General features: G+C 41.4%; 1 protein-coding gene across 1 annotated transcript in view; it reads left to right on the top strand.

The window, feature by feature from the left end:
• The window catches only part of LOC110528159 (testis-expressed protein 264 homolog), a 124,225-nt gene that overhangs the window by 96,452 nt on the left and 8,424 nt on the right, over positions 1 to 19,349 (top strand). The window contains exon 3 of the mRNA XM_021609987.3: positions 14,590 to 14,782. Within this exon, the coding sequence (XP_021465662.3) occupies positions 14,590 to 14,782 (193 nt within the window). The remainder of the gene's footprint in view (positions 1 to 14,589; positions 14,783 to 19,349) is intronic.

A 19,349-nucleotide genomic window follows, 5' to 3' on the forward strand; every position in this document is an offset into this window, starting at 1 on the left:
TTGACTCGTCTCTCAAAGCACTTCATGATGGCGGAAGTGAGTGCTACGGGGCGGTAGTCGTTTAGCTCAGTTACCTTAGCTTTCTTGGGAACAGGAACAATGGTGGCCCTCTTGAAGCATGTGGGGACAACAGACTGGGATAGGGATTGATTGAATATGTCCGTAAACACACCAGCCAGCTGGTCTGCGCATGCTCTGAGGGCGCGGCTGGGGATGCCGTCTGGGCCTGCAGCCTTGCGAGGGTTAACACGTTTAAATGTTTTCCTCACGTCGGCTGCAGTGAAGGAGAGTCCGCATGTTTTGTGTCAGGCCGTGTCAGTGGCACTGTATATACCATGTGTATCCTGTACATATGACTAATAAAACTTGAACTTGTAACTACTGCCCCTGCTCCATAGTGGTATCCTGTCTTATTCCACTAGCATGGCAGCAGGGTCTTCCGAAGCATGTGTAGTTCTTTAGTGAAAGCCATGTCTGGTCTAGTGGTCTTTGATTGTCTCTGACTACTGTATTTTGTTGTGTTTTGTCTCCTTGATATCTACCTCACACACACACTGTTCTGGCAGCGCCACTAGAACTGGAACAGCCCATCTCCACCACATATCTAACAGCAAGTGTCCTGGGAACCCAAACCTCCCCAGCTCAGTGAATGAGCAGACGATACACTGAGAATCCACTTATTTTAATGCTAATAATCATTCTATATAATTACCCAGTTGGAATCATGAAGAGATTCTTTTGAAAAACTTTAGATAGAGAAAGTGGGACAGAGATGGAGTAGAGAGGGATTTACACATCGTGTGACAACTTTAAGTTTTTCACCTGTTACAAATTCTGCTTTCTATCTGAACGGGCATTTATAGAATGCAGTCCATTAAACCCAATTTCTCTTGTTTTGATTTGTGCATTTATCTTTGTCATGTCTTCTATCTGGCTAACATTTGGAATGATAAACTCTTCTCCACGCCTTAGCTGAGAGGATGACAGATTTGGTATTTGTTTGTAGTCGTATTGCAGCAGCTCCTCTTCACAATCCATATATGACCCATAACCTTTTTTTGGACAGAGGGAAAAGTGGGCTTTGGCGACATCTCATTAGCCAATGAGGAGATTAGGTGTGAGGGGGGGACTGAAGAGCTTTAGGAGGATATGATGGGTTCTCTACAGATGGATCAGGGAGAATGAGAAGGTGATCCTTCACTAAAGGCTGAGCAAATATAAACTCTATGGGATTCATTTCATAGTCTTTTACTCTGATAACAGTATTGTGCTTGAGTTTCCACTATGCTGCTTGTGTACTGAAGACCCTGCACAGTTTTCTTTATCTGAAAAACTAGAGCACTTTACTTTCAAAGAACTATATGTTCCTGACCTGCACAGCCATTCAGTTCAAAGACCTCTACATGCTACAGTAGGTTTATTTATTGAGTGTTACTGTTGTACATTCCTGCTGTATTGCTCCAGTGTTTAAATGTCCAGCTAAACTTTATAGCAGATCTCCAGTCAGAGCTGTGAACATTTTTGATGTGTTCTGGCCCTATAGACCCCCCTAAGAGACGTGACCTGCTGCTCCGCTTTCCCTCCTCTCGCCTCTCTCCTTTCCTCCCTCTGTTGCTGTCACTGGGCTAGTCACAGAGAGGATAGAGAGATGGCAGATGGAAATGAGCAGAATAAATGATGAGCCTATCACAGAGACCTTTTGAAACACTCTCCCCCGTGTGAAGGACAAACAAGGCTACCATCACACATCTGGAAATGAAAAGGCTGCTTCTGTATTGGCGTCTAGCCTAAGTGATTGAAAGAGGGAGAAAGGCGTCTTAAAGACTCAGAAGTAGTGTTGCTTTTCAGTTTATTACCAGTGGTTTGTGTAAGGCCTATGTACTGTACTGCACAGTGCTCTACAGTTATTGATACATGTTGAATAGGCAACCTCTACTGCTTCTAGGGCTAACAGTTTCTGTGGCTTGAATGCTCCAAGGGTGGTGTTACAGTACCTGTGTTTCCTTCACTCCTATAGTGTCTATGAAAAGGGAGGCTGTCTACTCTCAGAGCAGCTGCCATAGAGAGCAAAGTCACGACAAAACCCGACGAGATCCTCCCTTCTCTCTCTCTCTCTCTCTCTGTCACTCTTTCTCCTAATTTTCCCTGTCTTACCTCCAGTCACACCAACACTTAATGAACTTCCCAATTAAACTAATTATCCTTAACGACGCTAACTCTTTCCTTAAAAATGTTTGCTTTCGAGGGCAGAAAATCTAATTAGGCAGTTTGTATTGAGGGAGTTGAACATTGTCCTTGTATACCAATTGACTACGGTTGCTCAATCAATTTGTCCCCGCTGCTTCGCTCTTCTATCTCTGGGTTTCTTTGTCTTGTCTTGGTCTGTTTGAATTAATTAGTCAGGGATTTCACCATCGATCCAGGAGGAGGCTGAGGCTCTCTCATGATAATCTGCCTTCATTGTAAGCAATTGTTTGCTAATTAATTTTGCAGGACAGTTTTCAAGTGTGATGCTCTGTGTCCAAATGCTCCATCCTCAAAACCTTCACTCTCTCTCCAGTAGTAGGGATAGTTTTTATCATCTGTTGCAATAGCAGCTAATGGATGCTCTGATAAAAGTATTGTCACTGAAACGTTGGTGTTGGTGTGAGATCCATTACATTGTTAGTGGAGCATCCAAGATCACCAGTGTGCTGGATGTGTGTTTGTTTTTTTCCCCTAGCTTTCCTAGCTAATGGATGTGTGTCATGTCGTTGACGTGTTTCAGGGATGTTTCTGCTCTGTTTTGATGCAGATAACTAGGGAGAAAATAAGAATAGTTAAAGCACAGTCTTTTTATCTCTGATAACTTCCTTGTCCATTCTCTCATGTCGGTCTGTCTCTGTCTAGAAGGCTTCCAGCACAATTATCTATTTTATTACACCATACAGCACACTCAGTGAGAAGTAATGATATCAAATCTCAGAAAGTTTACAGGTTGGAAGCAAGTGTTCCTCACTCTCTGTGTGTGCTGCTGGGTTTGCATGTGGTTAGTAGTAGGGATGCACGATGTATCGGTGAGCATTTTGGAATCGGACGATATTAGCTAAGAATGCCAACATCGGTTATGGCCTGACGTCTAGTTTAACTCCGACATTAAAAACCGATGTCACAGCTACCGTGTAGCGGTATTTATTCGAGAGGGGTAAAGAAAGATTTTGTTTGGGCGCCAGGCAGATATTAACCATGCCGAAAGGAAAAGAGTAGAATAGAGAGAGTACCACTACCAGACCCACACACATCAGCAGAAGAGACTGCCTAGAGTGTAGCCTGTTTACCAGATAGCCAGTGGAGAGAAAAGAGAATACACACCATATAAAACCCACATCACAGCACAGGGGTAACCCCAACAAGAATACCTGATACAATAATAATACTAATAATGGCAGAGCAATTTAAAAGCAACTTCATACAAGAAAGAACCCAGTCATCAACAGAGGATTTGCAATAATCTGTATTATCTTCCAGTGGATGAGTGCAGAGGGTATGAATGTGGGGGTGTTCATAGACACAACAAAGGCCTTAAAAATGTCCACAATCTTCTCGGCCACATGTCATTAGTACACCTCACCTCAATACAGTTCACATAACAATACACAACTTGCAAGCAACCTCCCTTTTAACTGAAATGTCCATCCAAATACTTCTGGCAGGGCAATAATAGTCCAGCTCTAATGAACTTCAATGGGAAGTGCGTTTGAAAAATAGACAGTCTGTTGCAGGATAAAGCACTGGGATGATAGAGGGAAGAGAAAGAGAGAATGAGAACGAGAGAGATCTTAGCTGTGGTCTTCGTGTGTGCTGGTGTACTGTCCGACTGTCCGATGGTTTGTTGGTTTGTATGTTAAAGCTTCGCAACAATGTTGCTACTAATCCATGCGATCCATAACGGGCGCGGTCCCAAACGAAAACCACCACGACCTAGAGCGATCACACCGATGATTGAGTTAAATACTCTATAAACTACACACGCTGAAAACAAATAAAACTTCTGCAGCACAGCACACACATTCAAACTGTTGCGCCACCAAAGAGCTCCTCCCAAAAGAGCTGAAAGAGCTGTCTTTATTTCCTCCTTCCTTACTGCTCATGCGCTCTTAAAGTGGCAGCGCACGGTGAAAGCTCCATGCAGATTTCGCCACAACCGCGCATACCTATATAACGTAGGTACATGACGTAATGACGGCATTTAAAAGTTTGCACTACACGTGCAGTACAGCATTCCTAACCTAGCCCACAATGTCTGCTGTGTGGATCGAGCAATCAACAAGTTGAGCAGTCATTTTAAAGAGTAAGTCAATTTCAGGGAGACAACTCAAAGGCGAAATCCATTAAAGCCACGATAATGAAATTCATTGCCCTTGACAATCAACCGTTTTCTGTCGTGGGTGATGTTGGCTTTCGCCGACTGGTCGAGCACTGGTACACACTACCAAGTGCGCTATTTTTCAGATGTTGCCCTTCCGGAGTTACACAGTAATAGCGTCATTGCTATTAGCTTCACGATATACATACTATGGAACGCCGTTTTGGTCTTTGAGTGTCAAAAAAGATACAGTAGCACTGTCAAAGCTGTACAAAAAAGTCTGCAAACACCGGCCACAAACGATGTGTTTACAATACCACGTTGGTAATAAAGCATCACTTGTTCAACCGCAACTTCTGGGGTAGATAGCTTTAGCTTGGTACCTAGCTAGCACCAATACAACCAGACTGAGAACAATGACGAGTAGAAACTGCAGTCATTTTCATTATTTTTAGCAATGATTTAGGAATCCTTATGAGTAAGTATTTGCTAGGTTGCCACTTGGCTAGTGCGACTCGACTGGACCGGGTTATGTGTTGTAAAGCTAGCAACAATAAGGATTAGGCACAATAGTGGAATTTGTGGTTTGCCTTCAAAATAAAAGATGTCATTGACAGTGATCCAAATCAATATTAAAATGATGATATACTTTTATTTTTAAAACTAACCACAAAGTCCACTTTTGTGGCTAATCCTTATTGTGGCTAGCTTCACATAGATGGCTCCGACCACCATTCATCAAATAAGAACTCTTCTAAATTAGGGTTATTTTAGATGATGACACCTAGCTATATAGTTAGCTAGCTAACAGTCATATAGCTACTGAAACAGATGTCCTTTTGCTGTGTTTTTGGAGACGAATATTGTTTGGATCCATGAACTAGCTAGCTTTTTTTATGAACAGCACCGTAGGTGCGCGAGACACATTTACAGGCATCATAGCATACGTGTCAATGAATCATTGTGACATATAAAATATGAGTCATAGTGTAATTACTACGTAAATTATGTATGAACGTGTTAAATTATTATGTGACATGCGGTCATATTCAGGTCCTGATTGGTCACCAGGCTTATTTGACAAGTCAAATAGTGTTATTTGACGTGTATCTTTTTTGACAAGCAAGAACCCAACCAACATTCCGTAGAAATCCTGGTTGAGAATGAAACGGCTGAACAATGAACAACGAAATAGCACAGCAAGTAAGTGAAAGAAATAGGTTTTGATTATGTTTTACTGGTAATGGGGACATACGTAAATGGCAAAAAAATAACTATTGTGTGTAACCTTTATTTAACTAGGCAAGTCCGTTAAGAACACATTTTTATTTACAATGACGGCCCGGACGACACTGGGCCAATTGTATGCTGCCCTATGGGACTCCCAATCATGGCCAGATATGATACAGCTTGGATTCGAACCAGGGACTGTAGTAATGCCTCTTGCACTGAGATGCAGTGCTTTAGACCGCTGCGTCCATGTGTGTTTTAACTATTTAACTGTATTAGACTGGTTAAAAGGCCGGTAAAATTTTAAATATCTGTATCGTTATACAGGAAAATATCTGTATCGGCCAAAAATGTCATATCGGTGCATCAGTAGTTAGTAGTTATCACTGATACACTGCACCTCGAGATCAGGCTCATTGTCCAGGCTAGGGAGTTTTCACACTAAGTATACCAGTCTTTGGTTTGTACAGTAGCCTGCGTATTCTGTCAGGGAGGTAGTTCTGGCCTCCGGTTCAGTTGAATGGCTGTTGTTGTGGATGTCAGTCCTATATATCAACCATAGCATGTTGGTTAAATAATCTATAAAGCATTCCTTCATTATAATACATAGGACGAGATAAGAATGGAAAGGCACATGGGTGAATTGTAGTGGGAATGGCTGAGTAGATAAGCACAGTGTGGGAAGAGTAGATATTTTCTTATCAGACTTCACAGCTCGATATGAAGAGAGCTTTCTTCCTGTTAAGATTTGTGTATCTAGAAGCTAAAGCCTAGTTTGATCTTCAAATAGCCTGTGTTCCTATACACAACTCTGTGTCTTTAGTGCTATAGCCTGAGATCAGCTCTGTCTTTAGCTCTATAGCCTGAGATCAGCTCTGTGTCTTTAGCTCTATAGCCTGAGATCAGCTCTGTGTCTTTAGCTCTATAGCCTGAGATTAGCTCTGTGTCTTTAGCTCTGCAAAAAGCCACACTTTAGACTAACCCCAGACGCATATGCTTTTTACATGAGGAAACAAGATGAAATAATTTGATGAAGTAAGAAGACCAATTATTGTGCAGCACAGGAGCCGCTTAAATGCCTCTTTAACCCAGAAAAACACTGCATTTTCATCAATGCCTTATAAAGCACCTGAATTATTGAGGAGCGGGTCATGTAACAGGGAGAAAAGTAACACAACCACGTGCACTGTTTTGGAAGGATTATAAAGGCTTTGTTACTACTGCCATATGCAGTAACCAACATCAGCATACTGCTCATCGTAATATGCTGTTCACTGGCTGCCTATTTACAGAGAAATATACATAGCAACCCAATAAACATGTATAATTGTGATAACCAACATGTATCCTTGTCTAATGGTTTTTAGTCTCTTCTTTGCATGTGGTTAGAGCTATTCTTAGCCAATGCTCCACAGAGGAGTTAACAGTTAAGCAGACGTGCTGTGCTGTTTATGCTAAGCTATACTGTGCTGTATAGATTCAAAGAGGTCCACTCTGTTCTCCATATGAGAGCAGAGCCCATCTCTGTCCCAGAAGCCCCTGATTAAACCTCCAGCCCCAGACTGAGCAGGTTAACTGGAAGCATGTTTACTCCTGTGCCGCCGACCATGGAAATGGATCTCCTCCAACCAGGAACACAGCGATGCAGGACTGCGATGCGGGGAAAAGGGCAGGGGGAGGAGGAAGGAAATCCCACATCCTCCCATTGTAATTAAAAACGTTCACGCCAGGAGCGCCATTTTGATTATGACAGGCCAGTTAATCTATCTCTTTTTTATTTCCTCTGCGGTGGGAGGGAGATATCTGATTGCATCAGAGGAGAAAATGAGCTACCAGGAGACAAAGAATGTACTAATCTATTTATCATTAATTAATAATGCATGTGGGTGGTAACTTTATTTATGTTTGGCTGTCAAATCAGGGAGTAATTATGGTGTGGCAGAGGGCAGGATCAGTGTGGGTGACAAATGGAACAGGCCTGGCGCCGATGGGCCGTAAATCTAACGGCCACTGTTGGCCATCCATTATTCACAAGCTCTTTCTTAATGATTAAGTGGTTAGGGGGTGAATGTTATTTATAATAACGGTTACATGGAGAAAATCTGAACTCTCTGAAATTAAAATGGATGGCCCTTACTTCAGCAAAATCTATTTTTACCTAAACCCTCCCTGAACTCTTGAAGAAGAAAAAAAACAAGTGACCCTCCCCCATACCCTTAATAATCATTAAAACAAAGTGGATAGCTGAGAACATGTAAACTCAGTGTAACATTGATGTGGCAACTCTCTTATGCTCTGCTATTGCACAATTCTAATTTGGCCCTGTAGGTCACATAAAGTTATCCCCAGTAAAATGAGCCCACCACCTCCACTGCTCGCACCTAATCCAGTCCCCACCTGTGACTGAAAACAGGGGGAGAAATGCCAATTGAAAAGCTCTCTCTTAAAAATGTAGAATTCTGTGTAAAATAGCTAAAAGGCTATAAAGTAGCATTTACTGTTAGTGAAGTTTCTAGGTAGCAAGTTAGCATACACTAGAGATAACTGGGCTAGTCATTGTCTAAATGACAGGAAGAAACACATTCATAACCATAATGTGGCATTTTAGGCACACTTGATGTTGTACGCCCAGCAGAGAATCAGAGATGAGGGGCAGCATAGGGCACACATGGATATACACTGAGTATACCAAACATTAGGAACACCTTCCTAATATTAACTTGTCTCCTCCCCTTCATCTACACTGATTTGAAGTGGATTTAACAGGTGACATCTATAAGGGATCATAGCTTTCACCTGGATGCACCTAGTCAGCCTTTCATGGAAAGAGCAGATTTGAGTCTATAGAATGGAGCAGCATAAACAAAGGTCATTGTTTTGTATACTCAGTGCATAGCCTAATAAGCAACTCATTATAAAACACTGAGAAATATAGAAATGTCATCAATAACAAGTTATGTGACCCTCCACTATTTATTTAACCTTTATTTAACTAGCCAAGTCAGTTAAGAACAAATTCTTATTTACAATGACAGCCTACCGGGTAATCGTGGGTTAACTGCCTTGTTCAAGGGCGGAACGACAGATACCACTATGTCGAACAAACATATTATCTGTCAACGTTTATACAATTGTACCGAAACTTCCTGTTTCCATCACAGCTATCATGATAAAAATATGTATACGATATGACTTTACGAGCATAAACCACGTTTCCATCCACAGTCTCTCTCTCTCTCTAATGGATGCATTCCATTGGAGCTGTTCATCCATTAAGGAGTGTGTGTGGTAGTGTGATCGTCTGTTGTGTCCTGAAGCTGTGGAGGTCTAGGAGGTTAATTACTTTCTCAATAGAAGATATCTCTCAGCTTTCATGTCATCTTTATCAGTCACAACAACACCGGCACACAGACACTACAGCAAGTCCTGATATGTCCAGAAAATATGCCCTATAATTTGAACACTACTGGTGCCTTTAGAGAGGATTTGTAGTGACATTTGCGAAATGCCTTTACAAATCACCTCTGCTCTGTGTTGGTCCCTGCCATTGGTAAACCAATGTAATTCATCCTTATTTGTATTCACCTTGATTTTTGAATGACTTCTATTTTTGTGAGATGGACTGTAATTCATATCAGGCTTTAAATAGCCGCTTGACAATAACCGGGCTTGGGATAATGCTAGCGGCAGAGCGGTCTCAGCAAACCATTACCTCCTGCAATAGTGGCAAATTCTTCTCTACCGGTTATATTCACAGGAAATAATCACTTGTTGAGTCAAATTATTATGCCATCAGATTGTAATCAACATAATTCACTGTATCCCCAAGTATTTTACAGTGACTGGCTTCTCTGCTGTGTTTCAGTGACTGGCTTCTCTGTTGTGTTTCAGTGACTGGCTTCTCCAGTGTGTGTTTCAGTGACTGGCTTTGTTTGTGTTTCAATGATCTGTTGAGCTGTACACTAATGTCATCCTGGGGAAAGAAATCTTCTTGATTGTTCTATCAGAGCAATGCTATTAGAGATATCAGAGACCACTAATGCAGCTAATATGTATTATCTAGTATGTTATTTTATCTGTCAAATCAATCTTAGTAAACGCTTCCATCTGCCTGTCACAGTGATGCCACACTATCTATCATATACTACAGGAGTGTTGCTGAAGTTTGAAGAGAAATGCCCCTCATTTCTCCTTGTGTCCTCACCCAACCCACGCAATAAAAGTTTGCATATGGCAGTAGCCCTGGGGGCTGGGGGGGTTTATGTGTAGCAGGTGATTCATACCACGGAGGAGCAGAACTAGCTAGCTACATACGTACTTTACCCAGGATAAGATTAAAACTAGTGATGCACCGATATGACATTCTTGGCCGATACTGATATCCGATATTTTCCTTGCCAACAAAAAAATATATACCGATAACGGATATTAAAACATTTTGCGGCCTTTTAATCATTCTAGTACAGTTAAACCGTTAACACACACACGAACGCAGCTGTCTAAGGCACGGCATCTCCGTGCAAGAGGCGTCACTACAGTCCCTGGTTCAAATCCAGGCTGTATCACATCCCGCTGTGTTTGGGAGTCCCATAGGGCGGCGCACAATTGGCCCAGCGTCGTCTGGGGTAGGCCGTCATTGTAAATAATAATTTGTTATTAACTGACTTGCCTAATTAAATAAAGGTTACACACACACACCACAATGACCAAAAAGTTATTTTGGTGGCATTTACGTATGTCCCCATTACCAGTAAAACATAATCAAACCCTATTTCTTTCAATTACTTACTGTGGTGTTTTGTTGTTCATTTGTTCAGTCGTTTCATTCTCAACCAGGATTTCTATGGAACGCCGTTTGGGTCTTTGCTTGTCAAAAAAGAAAACAATGACCAGTAGATAGCCCTATTTGACGTGTCAAATAAGCTTGTTGACCAATCAGGACCTGAATATGACTGCACGTCACATAATAATGTAACGCATTCATTCATTTTTTATGTAGTTATTACACATTGATTACACTATCACTTGTATTTTATGTTACAATGATTCATTGATGCTGGTAAAGTTGTCTCGCGCACCTACAGTGCTGGACATAAAAAAAAAGCTAGTTAGCTCATGGATGCAAACAATGTTCTTCCCCCAAAAAATAGCAAAAGGACATCTGTTTCAGTAGCTATACTATATAGATAGGTGTCATCATCTAAAATAACCCTAATTTATAAGACAGTTTTTATTTGATTAATGGTGGTCGGACCCATCTATGTGAAGCTAGCCACAATAAGGATTAGCCACAATAGTGGACTTTAATAAAAGTATGCCAGTCAAGCCTTATTAGCCAGATTAAGCTAGCTGGCTGGTTATAACGTTATCTTTGGGCAACAGAGTTAAGTAGCTGGCTAGCTAGTTATTTTCAGGAACTGAAGTTCAATTTCAATAGGCGAACAACAAGTGGCAACCTAGATAATATACTTACTCACAATGATTCCTAAATCATTGCTAGGAATAATGAAAATGACTGCAGTTTCTACTGGTCATTGTTTTCAGGCTGGTTGTATTGGTGCTAGCTGGGTACCAAGCTAAAACTAGCTACCCCAGAAGTTGTGGTTGAACAAATGAGGCTTTATTACCAACACGGTATTGTAAACACATCGTTCGTGGCTGGTGTTTGCTTGTATGCAGACTTTTTTGTACATCTTTGACAGTGCTACTGTATCTTTTTTGACATGCAAAGACCCAAACAGCATTCCATAGTATGTATATCTTGAAGCTAATAGCAGTGATGCTACTACTGTGTAACTCTGGTAGGTCAACATCTGAAAAATAGCGCACTTGCTAGTGTGTACCGGTGCTTGACCAGTCAGCGAAAGCCAACATCACCCACGACAGAGAACAGTTGATTGTCAAGGGCAATGAATTCCATTATCTTGGCTTTAACGGATTTCATCTTTGAGTTGTCTCGCTGAAATGTTCTTTCAAATGAAATTCGATTTGTTGACTGCTCGATCCACACAGCAGACATTGTGGGCTAGGTTATGAATGCTGTGTTGCACGTGTAGGGCAACATTTTACGTGGCGTCATTACAGCATGTACCTACGTTATATAGGTATGCACGTCAGCTTTGACATCTGTTTTGCACATCAGCTTTAAAATAGACATCGGTCGATACCGATGTTGGCATTTTTAGCTAATATCGGCCGATTCCAATATGTTCACCGAAATATCATGCATCCCTAATTTAAACCAATCAATCCCCTCGTTCACACTGCCACTCTCGCCCAATAAACAAAATGTATCACCAGCCCTCTCCTTCACCCCTCTCTCTCCCTCTTGTCACCTAAAGTGAAGGGACAGCACACCTCCACAACCCACTGCCTCCATCTCTTGAATATATATTTGTTAAAATATTGTTATAAAAAATAAATGTATCATTTGTACAGTTCTTTATTACAAATTTTATTATTTGTCACATTTGACTGTGTAAAACCTTGCAGTGCTACTTTTTTCTTTAACATCTAGTGACTCCCCATCCCGCACGAGGGAGCGTAATCATCGACTGACACTAATTAGCATAACGCAACGGACATACATATTCCTAGAAAATATTCCTATTCATGAAAATCACAAGTGAAATATATTGAGACACAGCTTAGCCTTTTGTTAATCACCCTGTCATCTCAGATTTTCAAAATATGCTTTACAGCCAAAGCTAGACAAGCATTTGTGTAAGTTTATCGATAGCCTAGCATAGCATTTTGTCCAGCTCGCAGCAGGTAACTTGGTCACGGAAATCAGAAAAGCAATCAAATTAAATCGTTTACCTTTGATGAGCTTCGGATGTTTTCTCTCACGAGACTCCCAGTTAGATAGCAAATGTTCCTTTTTTCCAAAAATATTATTTTTGTAGGTGAAATAGCTCCGTTTGTTCTTCACGTTTGGCTGAGAAATCGCCCGGAAATTGCAGTCACGATAACGGCGAAAAATATTCCAAATTAGCTCCATAATATCGACAGAAACATGGCAAACGTTGTTTATACTCAATCCTCAAGGTGTTTTTCAAATATCTATTCGATAATATATCCATCGGGACAATTCGTTTTTCAGTAGGACCGATTTGGAGTAATGGCTACGGGTAGCCGCCTACGGGTATACTTCAACATAAATGCGTAAAACTACGTCACAATGCTGTAGACACCTTCGGGAATACGGAGAAAGAGTAATCTGGTTGATAGTCCATTCACTGCACAATAGGGACCCATTGGAACGCAGCACTTTCAAAAGATGAGTCACTTCCGGATTTGATTTTTCTCAGGCTTTCGCCTGCAACATCAGTTCTGTTATACTCACAGACAATATTTTTACAGTTTTGGAAACTTTAGAGTGTTTTCTATCCCAAGCTGTCAATTATATGCATATTCTAGCATCTTGTCCTGAAAAAATATCCCATTTACTACGGAAACGTTTTTTTTCCAAAAATAAAAATACTGCCCCGTAGTCACAAAAGGAGTGAGGTGTATATAAATTGAAATGTGATTGTTTATCTCTGAAATGAAACCATCTAGTGGTAGGTTTCAAACAAATACATGTCTGTCGATAAACAACCCCATGCCATAATTAGATACTTAAAAAACACACCAATCTATTTTAGAAGTTCTTGAAACAAAAAAAGCGAATTTATTAATATGTATGAAAATTGATTTATAGCGTTTTGGAATTAAATGTATAAACTCCCCTCTTTCATCACACATCTGCTTCCCTCCACCCTAGGAAAGTGACTATGTAGACATATGACTCTATATAAATGGAATGTTAATGCCCCGCATGTGGAGGAACATATCGCACATGCCATGAATTCCTATTCACGCACCATACATACTGTATACAGTATAATAGTGTTATGTCAGCACACTGGGAGGGTTTCATCATGTCGCTCCTCTCTGATCTTCTCTTCTTCTCTTCTTGTCTGATGCCTTCTGCCCATCTGCATAACACGCATAGCTTCTCATTGGAATGGACTCTTTCACATAACAGTATAGTTGAGCCCCGATGTAGCAGTAGTGGGAATGTGAGAGGCTCTCATTTTAAACCTGCACAAACATGGTGATCATTGGGTTTTTGGAATTCAAGGACAACAACAGGTTGGCTTGAGAAACCTAATATGCTGCTTTCTTTGGAAGGGTAAAGTTCTTCTACATGTGTCTAGAGGTTGTCCCTCTAAGGCAGCAATTTGCCCCTGCTCTAAGGATGATTCCATTTGCTGAGACTTATCCCCCATCAAAGGTCAATATGTGCTGCTATACAGTATGGATCATAGATCTTGTGGAATATCGGTATATATCAATCCTCATGTTGACTACCTCACCACAGTGAATGAGGTTATACAGCATATTGATGCTGTGAAACTTGTTTTTTTGTTTTATTAGTCCTTTAATTAAAAAAAAATGCCTGATGTCTTTGTTCCAGACAAAAGAGATTGGCTCATTAAATGTAGTGTTTGTGTCTGTGCGTGTATGTGCGCTCATCTCTCACACAGCCTTGTTCCAATCAGGGTGTGCTGGATAAGCAAACTGCCTAGCTTTAAACATTAATGAGCAGAGTGTGAAGTAAAGGTTTAAAGCAGGGGGCAATCTTATACCTCTGGAAAGAGTCTCTTTCAGGACTGTTTTGTGTTGCACTCTAGAGTGGGAGAGGAGAGAAATGAGTTTAAAATCAGTTTAATGGTTCACAGCTCTGTTTATTGTTATGGGAGAAACGCAGGGCTTAGTGATGTGGTACATGGTCAAGCTGACAAGTCTTTCTGGTCAACAGCAGCTGTCTTTAGAGAAGGACGTAGTCTTTCTTTAGAATAACTCACCCTACATTGTTGAGATAAGTGCTTTTTGGATACAGAACGGCTGAGCCTTAGAAAAGCTCAGGATTGGAGGGCAGATCTGACAAAATAGACTGCCTCTTGCCAATGGGAATCAAACATGCAGTTTGAACTCTCTTTCTCTGTCTCGCTCTCTCTCACCCACAGGAGAGGCAACTCCATGCTTGGCCATTCATTGAGATCAATACAGGGGACCTAACGCACTACATTGCTCCGCTGTCCTCCCAGAGCGGCTTCCACCACACTGGCTTCGTTGTGCCCGAGCTCGTCACACAGACAGCGGCCAAGACACCGGTGACAGAGGAGTCCTTGGACCAGGACAGAGGGACGGATATTTCAGGTACTCTAAGCCCCTCTTCCTTCCATACAACCACTGACATTGACCAACCAGGTGTGTTCTCCCCCGTTTGGGATGTAATGGGCAAGTTTAACTAACACCAAATATCTTTTAAGTTCTCATTCAACCTACCCAACCACAGATGCGTTTTAGCTAGTTTCATTCATAGCAAGAAAATAAGAGTGGATGGCCAGTAATGGAAAGTGAGACAAAAGCATTGAACAGCTTGTTCCACTAAGAGGTTTGTTTGAATTACTTCAGCTAGATGGAGTTTGTAGAGATTTAGCTCTACAGCTCTAGTCTATCCAAAGGTAAAGAATAAGATAAAGATAAGAGATATAAAGAACCAACAGACAGCCAGGATGAGCCTGCAGGTATTTTGTGCCCCTCCGTGTTGATCCCACCCAACAGCCCCTGGAATTGTTCTGTCACTGTGAGTATGTTTCTTCAAGTGAGATGTTTTTTTTAGAGCCACCGTTACTCTTTTAAACTTGACAGGTCCTATAGGTTAGCACAGCGGTGATATTGACTTTGTCTTTGCACAAATACTTTTAAGAGAAGCTGTGGGGTGTGTGTGTGTGTGGATAAGGCTGTGTGGGCTGGAGGTGTAGGTATAGACTGAGATGGCTCGTCTGAGAGGAGGAGACACAGAGGGTATGAGGAAACAAGGGCTCACAGAGGCTGTGTCTCTAACCGCTCTTCTTCATAAAGTACACCCCTTTGGTTTATCAGATGCCCTGTATTATGAGGGTTATTGTCTTTACTTTGTCCTGTCCATTCATGTAATGATGTCTGGGTGGGTTCAGAACTGATTACCATGTTTAGTCTCTTCCATTGGTCACTGAGGAGTCAGTGCCAGTCTGTTGTTGATGACATAGACAATACCCCCCCCCCCCCCCCCCAGAATTGAGACAAAATGGTGTTCATTGGTAGAATTGAATATGTGGATGACAAAATATTTTGGATTTGTTCAATCAACAGAAAACCCAACTGAGTTCAGTTCACTGATAGTTTACTCTGAGTTTACTCTCCCTCTCTCCTTCCTCCTTTACCTCTCTCTCTCCCTGCCCCCTCATCTCTCTTCACCTCTCTCTCGCTCTTTCTCTCTTTCTTTCTCTCTTTGCTTGGCCCAGTCAAATTGTGTGGACTTCTGGTGGTGTGGGAGTTTGTCTGGTGTACTGTGTTGTGACGACATGACATGAGGATTTTTCACTTAAAGCTAAATCTAAATTGCTTCAATAATCAATCTGTCAGTCCCCCAGCAGATCTTGTTGAAGCATGCACTTTCTATATCAATCAGCTTACACAGTGGGTCAGCACAGTTCTGTAATACAGAAGGTGTGTGTGTGTATGTGTGTTTGTGTGTGTGTGTTTTGGGGGGTGGTTTACAGATGCTGCACATTATGCTCCTATATTTGGGATAATAATCACTCTGGATTCACCAGTAAAGCAGAAATTCATCCTCCTCTTTAGAGAGAGATCCAGACTGGCTTGTTGTTTGTTCTCATAATGAGAGACGGCTCAATCAGTGGTGCTGAGCTGTGTCTGATAGACCAGCCCTGGAAATCAAACTCCACACAGACCTCCCTGTGTGTGGCCAGCCAGCCTATGACTCAAACACACTGCCTTGCATGGGTGGGCTTGAGGGGTGGCTGTACTTGTACTGTACTGTACTGTACTGTACACACATCACTGCAGTACTGTGTGCTCAACGTCCCTCTAGAGAAATGACGATACAAATCATGTGCTCTTTACATATGATGATGATCTGACGATCACTACTATGTAAATAACTGCTTATTTCATAAATCACTAGGGACATACAGTGGGGCAAAAAAGTATTTAGTCAGCCACCAATTGTGCAAGTTCTCCCACTTCAAAAGATGAGAGGCCTGTAATTTTCGTCATAGGTACACTTCAACTATGACAGACAAAATTAGAATAAAAAAATCCAGAAAATCACATTGTAGGATTTTTTATGAATTTATTTGCAAATTATGCTGGAAAATAAGTATTTGGTCAATAACAAAAGTTTATCTCAATACTTTGTTATATACCCTTTGTTGGCAATGACAGAGGTCAAACATTTTCTGTAAGTCTTCACAAGGTTTTCACACACTGTTGCTGGTATTTTGGCCCATTCCTCCATGCAGATCTCCTCTAGAGCAGTGACGTTTTGGGGCTGTTGCTGGGCAACACGGACTTTCAACTCCCTTCAAAGATTTTCTATGGGGTTGAGATCTGGAGACTGGCTAGGCCACTCCAGGACCTTGAAATGCTTCTTAAGAAGCCACTCCTTCGTTGCCCGGGCGGTGTTTGTTTGGGATCATTGTCATGCTGAAAGACCCAGCCACGTTTCATCTTCAATGCCCTTGTTGATGGAATGGAGGTTTTCACTCAAATTCTCACGATACATGGCCCCATTAATTCTTTCCTTTACACGGATCAGTCGTCCTGGTCCCTTTGCAGAAAAACAGCCCCAAAGCATGATGTTTCCACCCCCATGCTTCACAGTAGGTATGGTGTTCTTTGGATACAACTTAGCATTCTTTGTCCTCCAAACACGACGAGTTGAGTTTTTACCAAAAAGTTATATTTTGGTTTCATCTGACCATATGACATTCTCCCAATCTTCTTCTGGATCATCCAAATGACATGTACTGGCTTAAGCAGGGGGACACGTCTGGCACTGCAGGATTTGAGTCCCTGGCGGCGTAGTGTGTTACTGATGGTAGGATTTGTTACTTTGGTCCCAGCTCTCTGCAGGTCATTCACTAGATCCCCCCCTTGTGGTTATGGGATTTTTGCTCACCGTTCTTGTGATCATTTTGACCCCACGGGGTGAGATCTTGCGTGGAGCCCCAGATCGAGGGAGATTATCAGTGGTCTTGTATGTCTTCCATTTCCTAATAATTGCTCCCACAGTTGATTTCTTCAAACCAAGCTGCTTACCTATTGCAGATTCAGTCTTCCCAGCCTGGTGCAGGTCTACAATTTTGTTTCTGGTGTCCTTTAACAGCTCTTTGGTCTTGGCAATAGTGGAGTTTGGAGTGTGACCGTTTGAGGTTGTGGACAGGTGTCTTTTATACTGATAACAAGTTCAAACAGGTGTCATTAATACAGGCAATGAGTGGAGGACAGAGGAGCCTCTTAAAGAAGAAGTTACAGATCTGTGAGAGCCAGAAATCTTGCTTGTTTGTTATTGACCAAATACTTATTTTCCACCATAATTTGCAAATAAATTCATTAAAAATCCTACAATGTGATTTTCTGGATTTTTTTTTCTCATTTTGTCTGTCATAGTTGAAGTGTACCTATGATGAAAATGACAGGCCTCTCTCATCTTTTTAAGTGGGAGAACTTGCACAATTGGTGGCTGACTAAATACTTTTTGCCCCACTGTAAATAAGGATACAAGTAGAAACAATAGGTGTTTTTTTATTTAACTAGGCAAGTCAATTAATAACACATTATTATTTACAATGACAGCCTAGGAACAGTGGATTAATTGCCTTGTTCAGGGGCAGAACGACAGATCTTTACCTTGTCAGCTCTGGGATTCGATCTAGCCACCTTTTTGTTACTGGCCCAACGCTCTAACCACTAGGCTACCTGCCACCCCAATGAGATGATTAGTATTCTCTGCAGGTCTTACTACTGTACCTCAGGGGACCTGTTTCACCAAGTGTGCCCGTGTGAGGAGGGTGTGCTTTTGCATGTCCTCCATTTGTTTCATTGCGCCAGTAAGGCATTTATTTTAACACCTGAACATTGCAGACTGTGCATGCTTATTCACAGATGCTGGATTGTGAGAAATTGATAGTGTCTGGGTGTTTCATTTTGGAGCACAAACTCAGGAGATAATATTTACCATGTCGAGGGTAGTTATGGAACATTACGTTTTCCTCCTATTCCTAGCTCCAACTTGGAAACTTTGGGATCATGCAGTGAAGAGCACCAAATAAGCTTCATCTGTCCTGGATGAACAATAGTCTGTTCTCATAGAGCTTGTTGTGCTGAACTGAGGTCTGGTTCTATATGACATCATCATTACCCTCCATAAGTATTACAGAAATGGCTTCAGTATAATTTAGTCCTACTGAATGTAATTTATTTATAATTGCTGTGTAATTACACAACAATTGCTACATTTTCGATGTGATTGTTATACAATTAGGCCTACATATGATTGTGTTGTTATAACCCCTCCTCTCCAAACTCCCAGCTTGCCTCAGTCTTGTCTCTCTAATTATCTCCTGCTCTCCTTCTTTATAGTGTAACTCTCAACCTCTTATTTAGCCTTTGTCCAACCCCTTCAAATGTTGAAGTTGTGGGTGGGGGGAATTGCTCATAACTATTCATTTTGGGGGTGGATAAATGTAGTTGTTCCTGATCCCAACACTTTCTCACTAAAGTATAGTTACCAGACGTCCACTGGCATGCTCTGATAATAAACCAACGTGCATCAGGAATAATTAAGACTGACATCTATTGCCACTTGCGCTGTAAATTTGAATCCCCTATGCGGCACAAGAAAAAATCTTTTGAAATGTGAATTCCCATTTATTGC

This window comes from Oncorhynchus mykiss, chromosome 7, assembly GCF_057628025.1.
Source record: "Oncorhynchus mykiss isolate SJ-2025 chromosome 7, ASM5762802v1, whole genome shotgun sequence".
Taxonomy (NCBI): Eukaryota; Metazoa; Chordata; class Actinopteri; order Salmoniformes; family Salmonidae; genus Oncorhynchus; species Oncorhynchus mykiss.